This window comes from Hyperoodon ampullatus (genome assembly GCF_949752795.1).
Source record: "Hyperoodon ampullatus genome assembly, chromosome: 6".
Taxonomy (NCBI): Eukaryota; Metazoa; Chordata; class Mammalia; order Artiodactyla; family Ziphiidae; genus Hyperoodon; species Hyperoodon ampullatus.
In genome coordinates, this window is record NC_136919.1 from 46,496,449 (window position 1) to 46,517,155 (window position 20,707).

Sequence of the window (20,707 nt, forward strand, 5' to 3'; positions counted from 1 at the left end):
GGCGAGCGGGGGCTACTCTTCGTTGCGGTGCATGGGCTTCTCATTGTGGTGGCTTCCCTTGTTGTGGAGCACGGGCTCTAAACGCGTGGGCTTCAGTTGTTGTGGCTCATGGGCTCCAGAGCACAGGCTCAGTAGTTGTGACGCACGGGCTTCGTTGCTCCATGGCATGTGGATCTTCCTGGACCAGGGCTCGAACCCCTGTCCCCTACATTGGCAGGCAGTAAATTCTTAACCACTGTGCCACCAGGGAAACCCCATCTGATGCTTTTTAAAACATTTGTCCCTGCCGCCCAGATCTGCCAGAAGGGCACTGGGTTTGCTGCGTGAAGTGTCTTAAGGGTGTAGACTCTGCCAGGCTTCCCACCTCACGTCTCTTCCCTCTACACCAGGCCAGCACGCCTGTCCAGGCCCGGGCTTCTGTCCTCTCTGGATTGATCGCTGTTGGCTTTGCTTGACTGTCAGGATTGTATGCCCCGTCATAAACAGTTTACAGGCTTTTCTGCGAGCTTTGGTCAGTGAGATAGTTGCCCTGTCCAGCTGTGGGAATGTCATATTGTTTTTTGGCCTTTCTTCTTTCTCCCTGTTCTCTCCCTCTGTTAAGCGGGGCCAGTTGCCCTAGAAGGAATGGATAAGTATAACTAACTCTTGTCTATCAGTGTAAGATGAAGCCTGCACTTAAAAAGCTTGGCCTTTCAGAGGGACACCTGCTCCCAGTGCACCAACTTCTCTATGCTGAGTATGACTTCCCAAGCTTATCACACATCTCTCAAGGTCTCTCTGACTTTTTCCTGCTGCTATAGAGGTCCTGATCATATGAGCCACAGGCTAACTCACTTGAGCCTTAATCCTTTTTAAAAACCCCTTCCTCCATCAGAGAAGCAGGATTTGGGAGGAATCTTGAAGCTGATTAGGAGGGACACATACAAACATGAGAGAAGGAGGAGTCTCCAGGTTGGATCTGAAAAGGTCTGACTGTTCAAGATGGATGGGAAAACCTACTCCTGTGATAATGAGAGTAGCTGCCATTCGTTCATTGCCAGACAGTGTGCTAAAGCCTTTTCATGCATTGTCCCTTTGAACACAACTCATCTGTTTTCATCCCTGTGCCCAAATGAGGAAATGGAGGCCTAGTGCTGTGATTTGCCCAAAGTCACATAGCTAATAAGTGAAGAAGCTGGCATTCCTGGGGTAAAAGTGCATGTGTCTGTCACAATTGTGTATTTGGCTTTGCCAGACAGTAGGTGCTTGACCAGTGTTTCCCTGAGTGAATAAAGTAGTGGATGCACTGGATGAATGTGCCTGATGAAGAGGGGCAGGGATGAGAGCTGGGTGTCTTCCCATTCCCTGGAGAGGAACGAGGACCTCCTGTTAATCGTGGTGATTGGCAGACTGCCCAGGGCCTTTCTTATCCAGAAAGTTACCCAAGGTGTTGTACCATTTCATCCAAAGAAGCCTAGAACTGACTTTTCTATAATCCCAGGGGAGGAAGAGAAATACACACACACATACACACACACACACACACACACACACACACACACAGGCTTTCCTCATCTACCATTCTGCTGCTCTGGTGTTCCTAGGGGCCCTGGTAGGTACACCTGCAAAAGTGTACCCTGCCCTTTCCAGCTCCCAGAATCACACAGGTGAGGCTAGGCTGAGAGGGAGGATGGGAGGAGTGATGTATAGTTTTGGGTATTTTGGAAAACTGCCTCACTAGTTGTTAAGTGTGGGCCAGACACTGCAGCACCTTATTGAGTTGAAGGAGCTGTTACGCCACACACATGGAAAGGGGTAGAACAGGTCTGCTCCTCGGGTTTCTCCTCCAGGCTTTCACTGGTCTTGGGGCTTGGCACCAGAGGTGCCCACTCATAGTTCCATATTTCTAGTTCCTGAGAGAGGAGAATGCTTGGTGTAGTCTCAATCAGGCATCTGCTTAGATCAAACAGTCGTGGCCAGTAGACCAGGTCCTGCGGTTCAGACGTGGCCACCAACACCCTGCTCCTGTTATTGGGGAGTGGACCAAGAGAAGGGAGCATTGGGCAGCCACCCTTGGAGGCCTACTACACAGCTGGGAAAAGGCTTTGTTGGAACATTGCCTTTTCACTTGTTGGGAAAATGTTCAATGGGGCTGAACTTTATTTCACAATGTTAGAGAAAGCTATCTCTTTTAGGGTCTTTATGGGGCTGGAGGAGGAAGATGGTACAGGTCTCTCTCCCATCACTGGGAGGTAGAAGGGTGTGGGAGGAATGAAGTTAATCTGATTTGGGATGAAGGTTGTTCCAAGATTGTTGAGATGATTAAATGATGCACCATGCTTGAAAAGTACTTACCTGTGCCTGGTGTATCATATCCCCCAGAGAATATTAGCAATGTGTTATTGTAATAATTCCAACAACTTCATATTCTTCATATGCACTTCCTAAACTTTGGCTGTTTTTTTTGACCTCATGACTTACACAGAATTAGCTGAAGGCAGAATTCTAAATGATTCTTAACTGGTGAGGCAGCCAAAGAACACCCTGAGTGCCACAGGGCACAGCCTTCTTCCTTTACCACGCATGGTGAGAAAGCTTTGTCACAGACTGAAGAAAGGAGCTCTCGTGTAAGATGTTTCACTTACTCTTCTGGGCTGCTTTTTCTGACTTTCTGGTACTTGTCTTTCTCAAGTGGTTTGTTTCCCTGAGTCACCCTCCTGAGACGGGGCTGTGGCACCGTCTGTGCTCTCTGTACTCACACAGGCAGCCTGGTGGAGTCCTGGAGAGAGGATATTCAGCATTCTACCTTTGAGACTGTATAGCTACTGCAGGCCCTTCTGGGGCACATTTTTTCCCCAAAGTAGAGGGCCCTGATCTTGTTGATCCCAAGAGATATTGGGAAAGAGCACTCAGTGAGGATTCCAGGGTGTTGGGCTCCAGCACCAGCTGTGTCATTTATGTGGCCTTAGTTTCTTCATGGCAACGTTGGGAGAATTCTGGCCAGGATGAGAGCATGGGTATGGAAGGGCTTGTGAACTAAGTGTAAGGGTGGCTGTGTCGACACTGTTACTATCTTTACTAACCTGGGGTCATGGGAATTGGTGATTGGTAAGAACACAGACCCATGGTGGTGACCCTGAGGGGCCCCTTAGGTCGGAGTCTCCCAAAAAGATTGCCATCTGCCATTGTATGTTGAAGTCCATCTTTGGTCTACTCATCCATCCATCCATCCATCCATCCATCCATCCATCCAGTGGTTATTTACTGAGATCTTATTATATGCCAGGCAGTATTCTAGGCAGTGGGTGAATAAAAAGTAAAAAATTCCAGCCTTCGTTGACCTTATGTTCTAGTGGGGGGAGACTGGAAATAAACAAGAGAAGTAAATAAAATGTGAAGCACCTTTGCACCAACACACTTGATTCTGGGGGACCTGATGGTTGGCATCCTGAAGCAGGTGTCCTCCTCGCTCATACACACTGTGTCTACCATGCCGAGGATCACACTGCTCCCCACCCTACACTTTGAGCACCGTGAGGGCAGAGCTTGATTTGGGTTTGCCGTATTTCTCTGGCACCTAGTTTTGTGACAGACACCTGGAAGGCACACGATGTGATCAAACCATAGTCAACCACACAAAGCAGGTAGAAGTGAAAAAGTCCCATGGTCACCAGTTACCTGAGTGACCCACAATTAGCTTATATATACTATATGAATAAATGACATGTACCTTTAAATGCCTTTCACGTAACAATGCCATCTTGATGATCATTTCCTTTTAGAGCCTCCTTATTTTTTGTAAACAGCTCTATTCCACTGTATGGCTGTACCATGGTTTATTTAAGCAGTTTCCTGGTCATGCCTACGTCATTGCTTTGCCATCTTTTGTGTTGGTGAACGTGTGATGAACAGAGTGAACATGTTCACCTGTCATTTGCACACTTGCAAGTCCTACAGGGTAACTCCCAGAAGTGGGATTGCTGATTCAGGGAATGTCATTCGGTATTGAGTTGTAAAGCGAGGGCAGAACGTGAGGCCCAAGAATGGTCTAATGACCACGTGGAGTGGACAAGTCACCAGTCCCCATGAGTGTTCTGCTCAAAGGCCTTACAGCATCTGATATCACTTTTTTTGTTTCTGCACCAGGCTGGAGAATCCATGTTCAACCGTGCGAAGCTCCTCAACGTTGGCTTTAAAGAGGCCTTGAAGGACTATGACTACAACTGCTTTGTGTTTAGTGACGTGGACCTCATTCCGATGAACGACCATAACACCTACAGGTGTTTTTCACAGCCACGGCACATTTCTGTAGCAATGGATAAGTTTGGATTTAGGTAAGAGCTGTTCACCGGAATCTGCAGAAAACATATTTGTCTCTTATGTGACAACTAGGGAACACAATTCCTCCAGCCCAGGAGGAGTGCCTCTTAGGCTCTGGAGGAGAATGCCTCCTCTGAGAACTGGGTGCTTTTTAAGCCCATAGTCAGTTATTATTTAAGGAGGAAAATGGAGTCCAGAAACACCTATACCTCTGCATATCCAGGCAAGAAGAGTTTTTATATTTGGGATGGTGTTCGTCTTTAGGCTCCAAAGAGCAGCTGTATTACCTCACTTTCTTCTCTCCCCTTCCCGACACAGTTTGGGAAACAAATTGGAATCATCTTCCCCCAGTAAATTCTTGGGCTTGGACACTTCAGTAGATGTTCCTTGGCACTTTAAGAAGGAACATGGTTCTGTGTCCCTGCAAAGCACAGGCTTCTGCTCAAACACTGGGGCTCAAACTTCTCCACCAAAATGCCTCTTGTGAGGAAGCCGGCTGAAGCCTGTCCCCAGGAGCAGCAGTGTTATCTAAAGCACATTGTCACAGGTGGAAAATAGCCTGATAGTCCTTTTTTTTTTTTTAATCTTAAAAAAGAAATTTGCGTTTTGTTCCGTAATTTAGCCACGTTTGTATCAACATAAAATTGTTTTAAGTTGCCTATCAGTTGGGACCCCTGAGGTCTCCCTCCCTCTTCTGAGTCAACATGGGAGCTCTGGGAAGCTGCGCTGCGGGTACCCGTGTGCTAGGCATCCCTGGCCTCGGCTGACTGCCGCAGTGTGGCGGGCCTCTGCCGCCCAGCAATGCCTTGGTTTAGATACAACAACTTCTTTCAGACTCATTTATTCTCATCATTTCTTTCTGTCCTCCCTTGCTGGGAGCATGAGGGCTGTGAGATGAATGTAGGGATGCTCTGAAGTCCTTCCCCCAAATTAAAGACATTCAGACCATAAACTTACTGTCTTAAAGGGGGGAAATTTGACTGTAAACGGCACTCTGCACCCTCCTATCTTCCCCCTCTCCCTTCCTGTTTGTGTATCTTCTTCCCTTTGAGATACACCAGCTCCTCTGAGTTCCTCCCTTGAAGCGTGGTGGTGCTTACCTAATTCTTTACCACAGCACCGTGTTTGTTTTGCCTAGAACTAGTTAGGCTTGGGAGATGGCGCAGGTAGGTAAGAGAAAGCAGCAGAGACAACAAAACCAAATCTTGTCAAACTAGAATATACTTCCCCCTTGAAGTGGCTAAGAGTCCATTTCTATAAGAACACTGATTATGAAGAAGCCTTAATGGCCTGGCTACCTCTGGTTCAAACCCTCACATTACAAGTGCAGACTGTAATGTGCAGTATGCCAAAGGGGGATGACTTGGCACTTAAATGATGACACCTAGTTACAAGTAGATTATTTTTGATTCATTAAAGCAGGCCCCCAGGGATTTGCTTGTGTATGCTTGCAGTCAGAATTCCGGAATGTATTTGAAAATAATAATTGCATCTTTTTTTCATATGTTCTCTATGGTTTGGCTGACTTCCCCCTCAAAGTCTGAGTTAGAGTTTTCCTTCATTTGTGTGATGGGTTTTGGTCTCTTTGGATTACAGAAAGAGCCCAAGTGTGGTTTGGAGCTGCACACAGGGTTGTCACAAAACCACAAGCTTTAAAAGACCCACAGGAAGGCCTTTGCTTGGCCTCTAGGCATGTCCAGATTCTTAACATTTCTCGTCAGTTCTTCCTCTGAGTCCCTCAGGAGTCCACAATTCATAACCACTAAAATATTGAAATACAAAAAGGTTTGGAAGGATGAGAGCCCAGATGCCCTACTCCTTGAAAATGTGTCAAAATAGATTCACCGTTATACATTTTGCTAAGTCAGGATATGGTAGAATTTTCCAAGAAAATTTTATTTTAGCAAATTTTCAGAAATGCTGTCTTGACTGTTGGGCGTTGAAGTGTTGAAGCTAGTATATCTCTGGAAGAATGAAAGCTAGACTGTAGATGGGCTGGGGGTGGAAAGGCGGGGTTGGCAGGGTGGACACAGGAGACTCTAAAGCAGTTGCAGTTTCTAGGACCTTCTGGACAAGGATTTCCTGTGCAGGAGCAAGCAAGACACATGGGAAGCAGGTTCCTGAGTGGTGCAACAGAACTGGGCTTATGTTCTCGTCACAGACTGATTTTCTAGATAACCACAGGGGCAACACAATGTTCTTAGAAAGAGCAAGATTCTACTTTTTGGTATCTGTGTCTTCTCTAAGATAATCTTGAGTCTGATCTGAAAACAAAACAAACAAGGAGAACCCGCATAAATCCCTAATTTAAAAGTTCCAGAGAATAAAAATAACTTTAGAAGTGTTTATATTTTGAGCAAGCTTTATTTCAAAAAGTCAAAACTTACTAACCACTGGTCGCGTTTGTGTGTGTGTGTGTGTGTGTGTGTGTGTTTGTTCTGGTTTTTGTTTTTTTCCCCCCAGCCTACCTTATGTGCAGTATTTTGGAGGTGTCTCTGCTCTAAGTAAACAACAGTTTCTCACCATCAATGGATTTCCTAATAACTACTGGGGCTGGGGAGGTGAAGATGATGACATTTTTAACAGGTAATGGTCACGAATTAGATCTCTTTCTTCCGTGCCTCCCTTCACTTCTGGTCTTTCTACCAGTGCTTCATTATTCTGCAAGGATTGACCCTCAGGAGGAATGCAGTTCCCACCCAGCCCAAATTCTTAGGTGTGCCCTGCTGTAGGTGCTATAGGTGATAAAGAGTGTCTTTAGGTGGGACTTCCCTGGTGGCGCAGTGGTTAAGAATCCACCTGCCAATGCAGGGAACACGGGTTCCAGCCTTGGTTCGGGAAGATCCCACATGCCGCGGAGCAACTAAGCCCATGTGCCACAACTATTGAGCCTGCGCTCTAGAGCCTGCGAGCCACAACGACTGAGCCTGCGTGCCACAACTACTGAAGCCCACTGAAGCCCATGCTCTGCAACAAGAGAAGCCACCGCAATGAGAAGCCTGCGCACCCCAACGAAGAGTAGCCCCCGCTCTCCGCAACTAGAGAAAGCCCGCGCCCAGCAATGAAAACCCAACGCAGCCAAAATAAATTGAAAAAGTGTCTTTAGGAAAAGTAGCTTCTGTGATTTTTGCATTACCCTTTTGGAAAATGTAAAATAAGAACCATGTGAAGGGGTGACTTTACTTTGACTCATGCTATGTGGCCATCCACACCCTGGGCCTCTTTGTAAGCTGGTAAACCTTTATCATGTGAGTTGTCATCACAGATGGTAAAAAACCATTTGTCCGTGGCATTTGAAACCACATTCTGCTCACTTCTTCCTGGCAATGGAATTTCCAACCTTGCTGGCTGCAGGCAGAAAGCACCTTCTTCCTCTGGGAGCCAGTCTGAACTTGTCACTGAGTTTGGTATCAGAATACACCCTAGTGCCTTTCTGAATTGGAGTACGTTAATTTGATAATTAACGGAAGGTGTCTGTCAGAGCAGCACCCAAAGTCATTTAAGGTTAGCTTCGTGTGGGAACTTGACATCAACCCAAATCTTTAATACAGGCCTTGAAGAAAACTTACGTTTTAGAGTGTCCAGATTTGTTATCAGTATGCAGAGCGCTGGGCCAGGTAAGTCCCTGTGTTAGGTATTATAAGTAATCTAGAGGTGATTTAAAGTATATGGGAGCTATACCCCAATAAAAATTAAATAAATGAATAAGGCTTAAAGAAAAGTATATGGGAGGATGAGGATGTGCATAGGTTATGTGCAAATGCTACACCATTTTATATAAGGGACTTGAGCATCCACTGTGAAGGGGGGGTGTTGTCCTGGAGCCAGTCCCCCGCGGATACTGAGGGATGACTGTGTTATATCCCTTTCCGACACTGGCACTGTTCTTGGGGATGCTAAAAGCTCTAAGAAGGCCTCCATGATGTTGTCTTTGCCCTTCTTTCCGGCTTCATCTCCGGCCACTTCCTACCGCAGACCCTGTTCACCAGTCCCCAGAAGCTTGTGGTAATCCCTGAGGGCACTGTGCTTGCTGTCACCTCCCTGCCTTTGCCTGTGCTGTCCTAACTGCCCGAAATGCTCTGGCAAAGCACCCACTCATCTGCAAGATTTGGCTCTGCCTAGTCTTGCTCAGGTAGAGTTGGTTGCTTCTCCCTCTGTTGAGCGCATCCCCACCCTTCCCTCGTCCCCTCCATACTGGCACCGATGGCCCTGTGTTCTAAGCACCCACATTATAAAGTCCATGAGGGCAGACACCCCCAGTGCTTGGCACAGGGTGGTCACCAACATGATCTAGAACCAGTGGTAAAATGTTATGGGAAAGGCGTGTGAGTTTTAAGCAATGCCTGTACACTGGGCTGGGGTGTGGGCCGGGTGAGAACAGCTGACAGGATGGTGGACGGGACAAGAGTCTTGCAGCTGGGACTGTGGGACCCGAGCCTTATGGAAGCTCTGTAATGACGACTTGTCTCTTTATGCCTTACAGGTTAGCCTTTAAAGGCATGTCTGTATCTCGCCCAAATGCTGTGATCGGCAAGTGTCGGATGATCCGCCACTCAAGAGACAAGAAAAATGAACCTAATCCTCAGAGGTGTGTCCTGTGTTTTATTCTCTCCCCTGTGTGTGTTTCCTTCTTTCCCCTTTCAGGTGGGGCAGGCTGTAGGAATGAAGCTCTGAAATGGGCTTCATGCTTTGAGGGTTCAATCCATGGGACAGGATTGGAGTAGGAGTGGGGAGGAGGGGCCAAAAAGTACAAATGTTGAAAGTTTTTTTTTTTTTTTTAAGATTTTTGTTTTGGCTTCAACCCTTTGCCCGTTCGTTCCTTGTAGGTTTGACCGAATTGCACACACAAAGGAGACAATGCTCTCTGACGGTTTGAACACACTCACCTACCTGGTGCTGGACGTGCAGAGATACCCGTTGTATACCAAAATCACAGTGGACATCGGGATGCCGAGCTAGCATTTTGGTGCACTGATAAGAGACCTGAAAATGGCCAGGGACCTCTGCTGTGTGTCTCTGCCAATCTGCTGGGCTGGTCCCTCTCAATCTTACCAATCAGAGTGATAGACCCTCTCGGCTCATCATTCAGACGCCTTTCCAGATGACCAGGACGAGTGGGATATTTTGCCCCCAACTTGGCTCGGCATGTGACTTCTTAGCCCCACGAGGTGTATGTAAGCATAGCAACTGTCAGCCTTTGGGGGGTTCTCAACATGTTCACAGTGTTACCCCAAAGAATCAGAGCTATACACAGCCCCAAATTTGGTGACTGTGGGACTCATTGCCTGCAAAAAACTGCTAATTTGTTGTGATATAGGTAAGAATTTCGCTTTAAATTGTGGTATTATTACTTTATGAAAAATTGGAGAGTGCTGCTGAAATTGGATTGGTGTGATGTTTTTTCGGTGTCACATTATAACAAAAACACACGATTTCAACCATTCTCATTTTACCCCCTTCTCCCCACCTTCTTTCCGTGGTATGCAACTATTACAATCACTGTGTGTGTGTGTGTGTCTTTCCTTAGCAGAAGAATTTTAAAACTTGAGCCTTGGACCTCTCGCCCTGCTAACGTGTGAGTTCCAAGGCAACTTTAGCCACCAGAGCAAAAGCCTTGGGTGTTCTCACATTCAGTGGCCTTTCTCCAGATTGTCTGATTTCTGAATGTAAGTCCTTTTTTTAAATAGCAGTTTGTAGTATTTTAAAGAAAGAACAAATCAGGTTCTAATTACGAGCTAGCTTGATTTTGTGTTGATCCAGAATTGCATAGTGTTTAGTCATGGCAATTTATTTTTCTGAGCATGCTATATAAACTTGAACTTCCCATGTATTTTTATTGTGGTGTTTTAAATGTGGGGAGGGGACTGAGCATTTTTTAAGGGAAAAAAAATAATGTATGCTGTAGTGGCCACACATGGGCCTCTGATGTAGCTGGCAGGCCAGGTTTTCTGAAGAGCAGAGTCATCTTTGGGCCACTTGATGAGAGCTAGGCCTCCACATCAGCACTACTGAGCTGGACTCCTGGGGGAGACAGAAGCCTCGGCCTGCCTGGCTGACCTCTCCACCTCCCTCCCCTCCCCCCGGTGGGCAGGGCTGAGGGAACCCTCACCTCCTCAGACTGACTCCAAGACCTCCCGCTAGGGCCCTAGGCTCTGGAGCTGTAAATGACAGCCGTGAGGGTTGTTCACTGGCCCTTAGCCAAGGCAGGAGGAGGAAGCCTCCCTCTGGCCCCTGGGTGCTGCCTTCTGGGCTCTGATAGCCACGCTGCCTGGCCCACCTTGCAGGACCGGTTCTCCTTCCTCTTCCTCCTTCCTCCCTTCTGCTGCCTTTCTCTTCCCTCCCTCCCCCTTTTTGTTCCTTTGCCTCTTGCCTGTTCCCTAAAACCGGCCTGTGGCACTCAGGGTCAAACAGACTATTCATTCTCCAGCGTGAATGTGCCTTTTAATTAGAGATCTAGAAAGAAGTTCAGCTGAACCCACCCACAGTCCCCCACGACCACTCTGGTGCCTAAAGCCTCCCATTCCCCCTCAGGTTTTTAGCAGGTGCTCCCACTTCAGGGAGGCTGACCCACAGCCGTGTCTTCCCCAAGCCCACCTCTGCTGCCAGAGGTTTTAGCCTGCCTGGGGTGAGATGCACAAGGCAGTTCCCGCCACTGGGCACCCTTGCTGGGTCCAGCCTGGGCTGAGGGCTTAGAATTCAGCTTTCTAACCCCAGGGTGAACCTTACAGCTGGTGGCAGCCTGGAAACCAGCCCTCAGTGTGGAGGCTGAGCTGATGCCTGGCCCCAGTCTGAACCTGTGCCTTTATCACTTTGAGCATCTCACATGCTAACGTGGTTCTTTTTCCAGAAGCCTTTAGATTGGTTACAAATTATTTTCCACTGCAGAAGCAGCTGGGCTATGCAAAGAGTATTCCTTCTGTCAGTTCCCCACTCCTTAACAGTGATTGTTGATAAAGCCAGGAATGTACTGACAGGGAGTTCTAGGAAATGCAAAGAATGAAGGCCTCTTTTTCTATCCCCAGATCCTGACTTTTCCAAAGTGCCTTAGAAGAGAGGAGACAAATATCCTGGGTGGTAACCTCTTTGTTACTTACTTTACTCTTAAAACAAAATTCTGACTTTTTTTTCTTTTTTGTTTTCCTATTGCATTTTCTTTCATGTTCCATTGTAATGGTCAAGTATGTGGTTCATTCTCAGGACCAAGGGAAATCCTGCTGCGCCTCTTCCCCATTTGCTGATCTTCCGGTGCGCTAATGGGGTCCCAAGGTTAGGCCAGGGCTGAGGGTTCAGGGACCATTTCCTTCACCTGGAAGTTGTCACCGTGAAGTTGTCATGTGCTGTGACACTCTCTATTTCTGTCCATTCTGTTGCTGGTGACCCTGTAAAGTGGCCTTTGGGAAAGATCAGAGGGCAGAGGTGGTATAAGAGGGTAAAGGAAATGCTGGTGCTGACTCTCAGCCTGGGCAGGGTCTCTGCTGACCTGAGGGCTGGATGTGGGGCACCCCACACGGCTGGGAGGGGAGCGTCCCTGTCCTAGAGACCTGTTGTGCTCTGTGTATTTCGATTTCCCGTGTATGCAAATGTATGTATTTACCATTGTAAGTGGGGGAATGTCTGACCTTGGTGTTCAAAATAGAACTGTATTTTTGCCTTTAAAAGCCAGTAATATAACGTGAATAAATGACCCTATCTTTGTAACGGCAGGTGGTTTCTCTTCTGATGTAAGGGGTTTGGGTTCTCCCAGAGCTGGAGGGCAGTGACTGGGGCTGCCTGCTGGGAGGATGTGAGGAAAGCAGAGGTCTACCTCCTGTGTCTGCCTCACGTGGGAGGCTGGGGGGTTGGGTGGGGGGAGGAGGTGGTGCCTCACCTGGCTACGCTCCACAGCCCTGCCTGGGATCACACAGGGTGCACGCACCTCACTGGGATCACACAGGGTGCACGCACCTCACTGGGATCACACAGGGTGCATGCACCTCACTGGGATCAGCCATTTCCCCATCTGAGCCTCATATTCATATCTGTAAAATGGGAGTAATAACATGTAGAGAGTTTTTGAGGCTTAAAAGAGATGATGTGTCTGAAACACAATGACTGACACCTCACAGGTACTCACTATGCAGCAGCTGGTGCCACTTCAGAGTAGAAGTTTCCCCAGCAGTTCTCTGGCCACATTCTGCTGTTTTCCACCAACGCCAGCATGGTTCTGAGATAGTTCTCAGAACCATTTACACAAGGTGTTCACAGGGTAGCTTAGATAAATAAGCTTTCTTGTCAGCCCCAGGAAATTTTTTTTTTTTTTTTTTTTTTTTGCGGTACGCGGGCCTCTCACCGCCGCAGCCTCTCCCGTCGCGGAGCCCAGGCTCCGGACGCGCAGGCCCAGCGGCCATGGCCCACGGGCCCAGCCGCCCCGCGGCACGCGGGATCCCCCCGGACCGGGGCACGAACCCGCGTCCCCTGCACCGCCAGGCGGACCCCCAACCACCGCGCCACCAGGGAAGCCCAGCCCCAGGAAATTTAACCAGACGCTCTCAAGGGTCTTAACTGTGACCCAAGGACTTGAGACAGTAAGTACCCTGGGCACCACCTGCTCCTCCTCTGCAGCGCCCCTGGGATCAGGCATCAGCAGTCTCTGACATGCTGCTTCTATTGAGTCGGCATCTGGCAGAAATGGGCTGGAGGAAACCAGTGTGCAGGAGAGGTCACTCCCGCCATCCAGGCTGAGGGGGCTGCAGGCCCTGCTGGGATGGAGCCGGTTGGGAAACAGAGCAGGAAGGGCAACCCCTTGTAGCCCCACCAGGGCCATCTGGCTGTCTCCACCCATCCCTGTGACTGCTGGAAGGAGCCCTAGCAGCCTCAGGCTTGAGCAGAGGTGGCTGGTACTCAGATCTGACTTTCCAGCCAGGAGACTCCTTTGGACAAAGTGCTGCCTTACAGGGCTTTCCAAGCTGTAAGGTCTGGGTTAAGTGGGGCACGCTTCCCTCCCCAAAGATGCACATATCCACGCAGATGCATATATGCTGACATGTGCCTAGGAGAGGCCAGAATGCTTGGGTTCAAATGCTATTGCTCCTTCTTCCTAATTCCACGACCTTGAGTGAGTGATTTAGCCTCTCTGTGCCTCCGTTTGTTCATCTGTGTAATGGGGATAACAGTACTTCTTTCATAGTATTGTCAGGAGAATTAATCTTATAAAGCACTCAGACTGGCTCATAATAAGCATTATACATGTTACAAATATTTGTTAAATTTTTAAAAGTGCAGGTGAACACACGTGCTGAGAGGTACATAGAGACTGCTGTGCACACATTACCCACATATACACGTGCACACACCAGGTGTGCTGGGGATCTCCCTTTTTTCCTCTTCTAGGGCACGTGTCTGTGGCAGATGGGTGAGTGGATCTCAGGGCAAGTGACCGCTCCTCTTCTGGAGACACCCAGGACCTCACCAGTGCTGCTTCCTCACCCCTTCCTGCCTCCCCTGAGTGAAGGTGTTTGGACTGGCAGCCTTGGTAATGGAGGGGGGCTTGAACCCCGCCTTGGTGGGCTCCAAGGTACCAGGGAGGAAGGGGGCCAGGGCCAGGCTCTTGGGGTTGCCATTTCCTTGAGAAGTGCCCTTAGTCTCCCACTTCACCTGAGAACCAAACCAAGTCTGAGCCAGGCAGAGCCCAGTAGCTGTGGGTGTGGATTTGGTGGACACCAGCCCCTGCCCCCCGCCCCCCCCCCCCAGTATAGTATCTCTTTTCCATGGGAGAATGTGACCTGGATGCCTAATCACTGATGTCCTTTGGAAGCAGGGCTGTGGTGCCCAGGCGGGTGGGTGCCCATGGAGGTATTGATATGTGAGTAAAACCTCTCCAGGCAGGAGCATTTGCTGCTGGTGACAGAGGAAAGCTGTGTGGGGAATATGGGGGAGAGGTTGAGGAAATGAGAAAATGACTGAGTTCTAGGTGTTGCCAAGTGTCCACCACACTCCCAGGCTCCCCTCCTCCTGTTTCTTCCAGGAGGTGGGAGTTCGGACATTCCTAGGCCAATTTCTTCTTAGAACTGGAACTTCTTCCCCCATCAGAAAGGAAATGAGGTTTGCCTGGCTGAGCCGGTTGTGCCAGACAAACCTCATTTCCTTCTCTGGCACAGTCCCCGGGCAGGGAACGTGGCTGCTGCCTTCATCTGGGCTCCAGGACCTGTACCCAGGCTGGGAGGCAGAGGAACCGGCGGTGTATGGATGTCATGCGAAGTGATAGGGTCAATGGACCAGAAACCAGAGGACCGTGGTATTCCCAAGATAGCTGCCCTTGCGCAAGTTGTGGGCCAGGTCACCAGGGAGGGGCCCCGGGAAGAGGGCCAGGAAGAAGCCATACAAACGATGGTCATTATGTCTGGCCCTCCGCTTTCCCATTTGCTGCGTCACTCTGGGCAAGTCCACTCCCCTCTCTGAGCCTCAGTTTGCTCTTCTGTTTTATGAATCCACCTCTGGCCTCTCCTGCCAGAAGGAAGTGCCGTGGTCTTGGGTTTCCCCTTGTCCCTGAGGCTCACCCTTCATACTGCCTTGAAGAAAGTCATTTTATCTGAGTCTTCATTTGTAAAAATAGCGGGATCACCCCTGCCTTCCCCCCTCCTTTCCCAGGAAGGCCTTGAGCATCGCAGGATCATCTGCTAAAGCTCTACCTGGTGGGGCAGGCTGAGATGCTGTGGCTTCGCCATCTCCCTCTTCTGCCAGTCCCCTCCAAGCTCCGGCAGACTCCTTTCACCTGCTCCCCCTTAGGTTTTCCAAACTCAGGCTTCCTGATTATCCCATTGGCCCTGAGGGAGAAGCACAGGAGGGAGTGTTTGTTGCATGCAGCAGTGTTTTCACCCTGCCATTCCTCATAACACTGAAAACCTAGAAGCCACCATCAATGGGGGACTGTGCTAAGTAACATGAGGATCATCCAAACAATGAAGTACCAGGTGACCACTGAGAATGATGAAGTGGATCTATACTTATTGATTAGAAAGAGGTCTGAGGGAAGAAAGCAAACTACAGAATGGTATTTCCACATATGGCAGGAAAATGTCTGAATAATTTAGTGCAGAGATTATTCTGCAGTTGTTTATGGGAGCAGATGCACGAGCGATAAAATGAAGAGATGATCTCCCTTCTCTGCACAGACAGTGTGGCCAGGCTCCCATTCTGGGGTAACAACCTTTAGTGTTTTGGGGGCTGCCTGAGGGCCGAGGCCTTTAACAAGTTCTAGCCCCGTTGAGAGAATGAGCTGGGTTGCTCCCCAGGGGAGTTGCATTCCATGAAAGTGCCCAGACTTGGAAGAGAGACGGGGGCTTCCTCCTATGGGGGGAATGATGGAGGCCTGTGCCCTGTTCACATTGAGGGGGGACGTGGCATGCTCTGGGGATGCCCATGGAGGCTGGACGGGATCAACTCGGGCTGGAGAGCTTCTAGCGATTCTCTCGGATTTAGAAAAAGTTAGGACAGTTTTGCCGCTCTTTCCTGAGTTCCATTAAATATTTGTGCCTGTTATACTTGGGTAATAAAAGTGTTAACCAACAGAAAAAATGGCAGGGATGGGGGCACTGTGCCCTGGCTCTGGAGGGGCAAGATTGGCCTGAGGAACCTGATCAGGGCCCTGGGAGGACTATGAACCCAGCAGGAAACCGGGGCGATCCCACTGCCTGTGGATCTCTGGCCCCGGAATCCAGGTGTCCTGCTGCTGAGGGAGGCCCTGACATCTGGATTTTGACACAGACCCAAGCCTGCAGCTATCGTAGATTCATTTCCGGGCCAGATGTGAGTGCCAGACAATTGGCGTGTCCTCCTGGACCTTGTCCCTGCCTGGGAGGCTTGTGCCACAGGAGGGAGGGTAGCAGGTTGTGACCAGTAAGAGTGCACGCCACTATCTTTGATGCTCTGTCTGGTGGGGTGCCAAGAGCTGGGTGACGAGCCCTGCACCCCACCCCCTCGCTCAGCTCCACGGGGGCCCAACCAGCTGGAGCTTCCTGCACTGAGAGCCTTGGACAGGGTGGGCCACCAGTGGTTATCCGGCTGGGAACTTGGGCCATTGGTGGGGCCTTCAGAGTACTCCCGTTCTGTGAAATGTCCTGTTGCCGTGTGTTCAGCGACTTTGCTTTCCCCTGATGACAGCAGCGCAGGAGACAGGCCAGCTCCCAGGCCCCAGCTCTCTGGTTCCCCACTTCACCAAAGGCACGTCTGTAATGAGGGAGGGAACAGGAGGACTTGGCGAACTGCTGCACTACTGTGATCCCTTACATGGCTTCTCCCCTTATGAGCACATCTGGCCCTTTTTGCGCTGCGTTGCTCATTACGGTAATCCCCATCATGAGAATCATAGGTTCAGGGAGGTCATGTGACTTGCACAAGGTCACATAGAGTTAGTGTCTGATCCAGGAGTCCCAGCCCGGGGCTCTGGCCACAGAACCATGATCCAGCCACTCATCCAGCCTCAGCTGCTCTCCCTCCACAAAACAGTGTGAGAGCTGGAGGCCTGAGGCCGAGTGGTGCCCAGCCTCAGCCAGAAGACACGGCCCTTGCTTCGAGCCTGGCCTCAGCAGCATCGCCAAGAGAAGTGCAGTGTAGAGAGGGGGCTAGAACCAAGACCTGGTGGTTTCTGTTTTGTGTTGTTTGGGTTTTGTTTTGTTTTCCTTTTACAGTTTTAGAGGACTTGGGAATCTGGCATACTTTGTGGCAGCAGCTCCCTATACCAGGGACATTAATGCGGCCTCCATCTGGGAGACACATGGGAGTGGTTAACACTGAAATCATCCACCAGGATGCAGGAGGCCTGGGTCATGGGTACAGGGAGGAAGGGAGACCCCTGAGAGCTGAGGACCCACGCGGACCTGAAGAAGAAGCTGGGCTCCTTTTTGCCTGTGGACGCATCGCTCTGTGAGGTGAGAAGCAGCCCCTGGTTCACAGACAGTACAGCTCCTTCATTGCAGTGCTCAGCCCTGTCCCTTCCCTGGGCTGACACTTGGTGTCCAGGGGGGCTTGGCACAGTATTGTCCCAAGGCTGCTGGGGACCTGGGGAGGGCAGAGAGACAGGCAGCTCTGCTGAGGCCTGGACTCCTGCGCAGCTCTCCCTAGGCACCTCTTCTCCCCCCGTGCACCCTCTCCCCAAAGGAGGGCAGCCGCCACACCATTCCCAATCCTCCCAAACCTTCTTAGCCAATGGCATTTTCCTAAATGAAACCAGGGGCTGTGTCTGATGATTCATGGTTTTTAGACAGGCTGAATCAAGAGTTCTAAAAAGCTCTGCTGGGTTTAACTTCATCAGACTCCAGACCTCAGTGATTTATGTTTCATGCGGTTTGCTCTGGATGGAAGCTGACCCAGCCACAATGTGAAATGGAATGAGGAGAACTGACCATCTGATGCTGAGAACGGAAGAAATCTCCACCGTGACCAATTTGTTGGGCAATGTCTCTCAGATGCCAGCCTGGGCCCTGCCTGCCAGCTCAGAACACGCTGTCTCTGACTAGGTGCTGGGGCTCAACTTCGTCTCTTGCAGGCCCTGGGCTTGGTACCTGGTGGGCTTGGCTAATGACCTTGGCCCTGCTGGCTCCGTGGGGCCTGTGGGTACTCTCGCCACCTTGGGCCTGCCCTGCCTTGCAGGTTCACTGCCCACACCCTCCAGAAGACTTTTCCAGAGCTTTTCTTCATAGGAAACAAGGCCTGCTAGGTCTTTCCCTGGCCCTCCACTAACCCTGAGGTGAGCACACATCCTAGCACACTGCTGGGGGTGCCTGGCTTTGGGAGGATGAAGGCAGGAGAGAAACCTGAGGAAACCCTGGACTGGAAGACCAGTGTTGACTGGCTAGGTGACCAAGACCAGATGATCTCTGATCCCCATCCAGAAACTGGGTGGGGAGGCTGTGAGAGCCTGCTGGGGCTGCCAGCTTGTGGTTCTAGGAAAACTCTTTAGGGTGCTTTATTCCCCCTGGCCCCTCTGCCTGTTTGAGGTTGCTGCTGGGGCACTTAAGCTAGGACTCAAGGCCAGGAACAAAAGTCCTCTTTGTTAATCCAGGAAACCAGGGAGGGGGAGGGTGGAAGGAAGGGAAGCTCCGGGCAGTCCCGAGGCAGCCCCAGGGGCATGGTCCAGAGTCCAAAGGGAACAAGCCTTTGCTGCAAGCCTTCCTGGAGAGCTCTATTGCTTTTCCTTCTTTTTTAACATCTTTACTGGAGTATAATTTCTTTACAATGTTGTGTTACTTTCTGCTTTATAACAAAGTGAATCAGCTATACATATACATACATCCCCATATCCCCTCCTTCTTGCGTCTCCCTCTCACCCTCCCTATCCCACCCCTCTAGGTGGTTGCAAAGCACCGAGCTGATCTCCCTGTTCTATGCTTCCCTGGTGGCGCAGTGGTTAAGAATCCCCCTCCCACCACAGGGGACATGAGTTCGAGGCCCCGTCCAGGAAGATCCCACATGCCGCGGAGCAAATAAGCCCATGCGCCACAACTAGTGAGCCTGTGTGCCTAGAGCCCGTGCTCCGCAACAAGAGGAGCCACCGCAACGAAGAGTAGCCCCTGCTCGCCGTAAAAGCCCTCGTGCAGCAACAAAGACCCAACGCAGCCAAAAAAAGAAAAAAAAAAAGATAGCTAACTTTTTCTTTTTTTAGCTATTTTTCCCACTAGCTATCTGTTTTACATTTGGTAATGTATATATGTCAATGCCACTCTCTCACTTCGTCCCAGCTTACCCTTCCCCCTCCCCGTGTCCTCAAGTCCATTCTCTACGTCTGCATCTTTATACCTGTCCTGCCCTTAGGTTCTTCAGAACCTTTCTTTTTTTTTTAGGTTCCATATATATGTGTTAGCATACGGTATTTGTTTTTCTCTTTCTGGCTTACTTCACTCTGTATGACAGTCTCTTGCTTTTCCTTCTTCCGTCTGCTTTATCACCTGGACTGAAGCTGCAAGAACACAAAGTTCAGCTCACAAAGTGAAACACAAAACTTGTCCCCAGGGTCTCTGGTGGCCTAACTCCTGCTTTTCCCCAAAATGTTCCACCAGAAAACAGCCACCACCATTACCCTACTTGTTGAGATTCTGATTGAAATGATGATGAGTCTATGGACCACCGTAAGGAGACTTGACATCTTTTGAACACTGAGCCTTCAATCTATAAACATGCTATAATCCTCTTTTGGTTTAGGTCTTCTTTTTTTCTTTTTTTTTTTTTGGCCGCACCATGCAGCTTGAGTGATCTTATTTCCCCAACCAGGGATTGAACCCAGGGCCAAGGCAGTGAAAGCACCAAGTCCTAACCACAGGATCACCAGGTAAGTCTGGTTTAAGTCTTCTTTATCCTTAGGGGTCTTACACATTTTTTCCCCTAGGTATTTGATATGTTTATATTGTAATAAATAATAGCCTTTAAAAATTTATTTTTCTGTTGTTGCTGGTATATGGAAACACAATTGATTTTTGTGTATTGACCTTGTATTCTGTAACCTTGCTAATTAATTCTAATAATTTTTCTACATTCTTTTGTTATTTATTGATTTATTTGCCTGTGCCGGGTCTTAGTTGCAGCACGAGGGATCTTCGTTGCTGCATGCGGGATCTTTAGTTGCAGCATTCAGGATCTTTTAGTTGCGACATTCAGGATCTTTTAGTTGCGGCATGCAGGATCCAGTTCCCTGACCAGGGATTGAACCCAGGCCCCCTGCATAGGGAACGCGGAGTCTTAACCTCTGGACCACCAGGGAAGTCCCTCTACATTCTCTTGGATTTTGTATGTATACTATCCTATCATCTGCAGATGATGTTTCTTCCTTTTCAATCCTTATAGCTTTTATTTCTTGTCTTACGGTGCTGTCCAGGCCTTTTTATTTATTCTAAATCTAGATATGTAAAGGAAAACCTTTACTATTTCACCATTAAGAATGATATTTGATGTAATTTTATGTAACTATTCTTTGTCATATTAAGAAAATCCCCTCTGTCCTTTATTTGCTAAGAGGTGATTTTTTGTTTGTTTTTGTTTAATCTTGAATGGATGTTAATTTTATTAAATGCTTTTTTGGCATCTATTAAAATGATCATATGATTTTTTCCCCTTATTCTTTTAATGAGGTGAATTGCTTGGATTGGTTTTCAAATATTAAACCGACCTTGTATTCCTAGAATAGAACAAATTTAGTCATTACCTTTTTTATGTACTGCAAGATTTGCCTGGCTAATCTGTTGTTTAGGATTTTTGCACTATGTTCATGAATGAAATTGGCAGGTAATATCCTCATCAGGTTTTCATATCTCTGAAGGAGTTATTTTTCCTTTTTATTGCAATCTTAAAAGTCTGTTCAAAGAAAAACATCTTGGTTTTGACCCTTTCTATTGTATTTTATTTCCATTTCATTAATTTATGATCAAATTTTTAAAAAATA

The 20,707-nt window shown here is 48.8% G+C and overlaps 1 protein-coding gene across 2 annotated transcripts in view; it reads left to right on the plus strand.

The window, feature by feature from the left end:
• Positions 1–9,657, plus strand: part of B4GALT1 (beta-1,4-galactosyltransferase 1) — a gene marked incomplete at its 5' end in the record, with an annotated part of 44,076 nt that extends 34,419 nt beyond the window's left edge. The window contains 4 exons of one of the 2 annotated variants that reach the window (XM_079707088.1): positions 4,126–4,313; positions 6,763–6,885; positions 8,783–8,887; positions 9,126–9,657. In XM_079707088.1, the coding sequence (XP_079563214.1) occupies positions 4,126–4,313; positions 6,763–6,885; positions 8,783–8,887; positions 9,126–9,258 (549 nt within the window). In that variant the 3' untranslated portion in view covers positions 9,259–9,657. The remainder of the gene's footprint in view (positions 1–4,125; positions 4,314–6,762; positions 6,886–8,782; positions 8,888–9,125) is intronic. The other variant, XM_079707089.1, reaches the window with a different exon arrangement.
• Between the last annotated feature and the right edge of the window lie 11,050 nt (positions 9,658–20,707).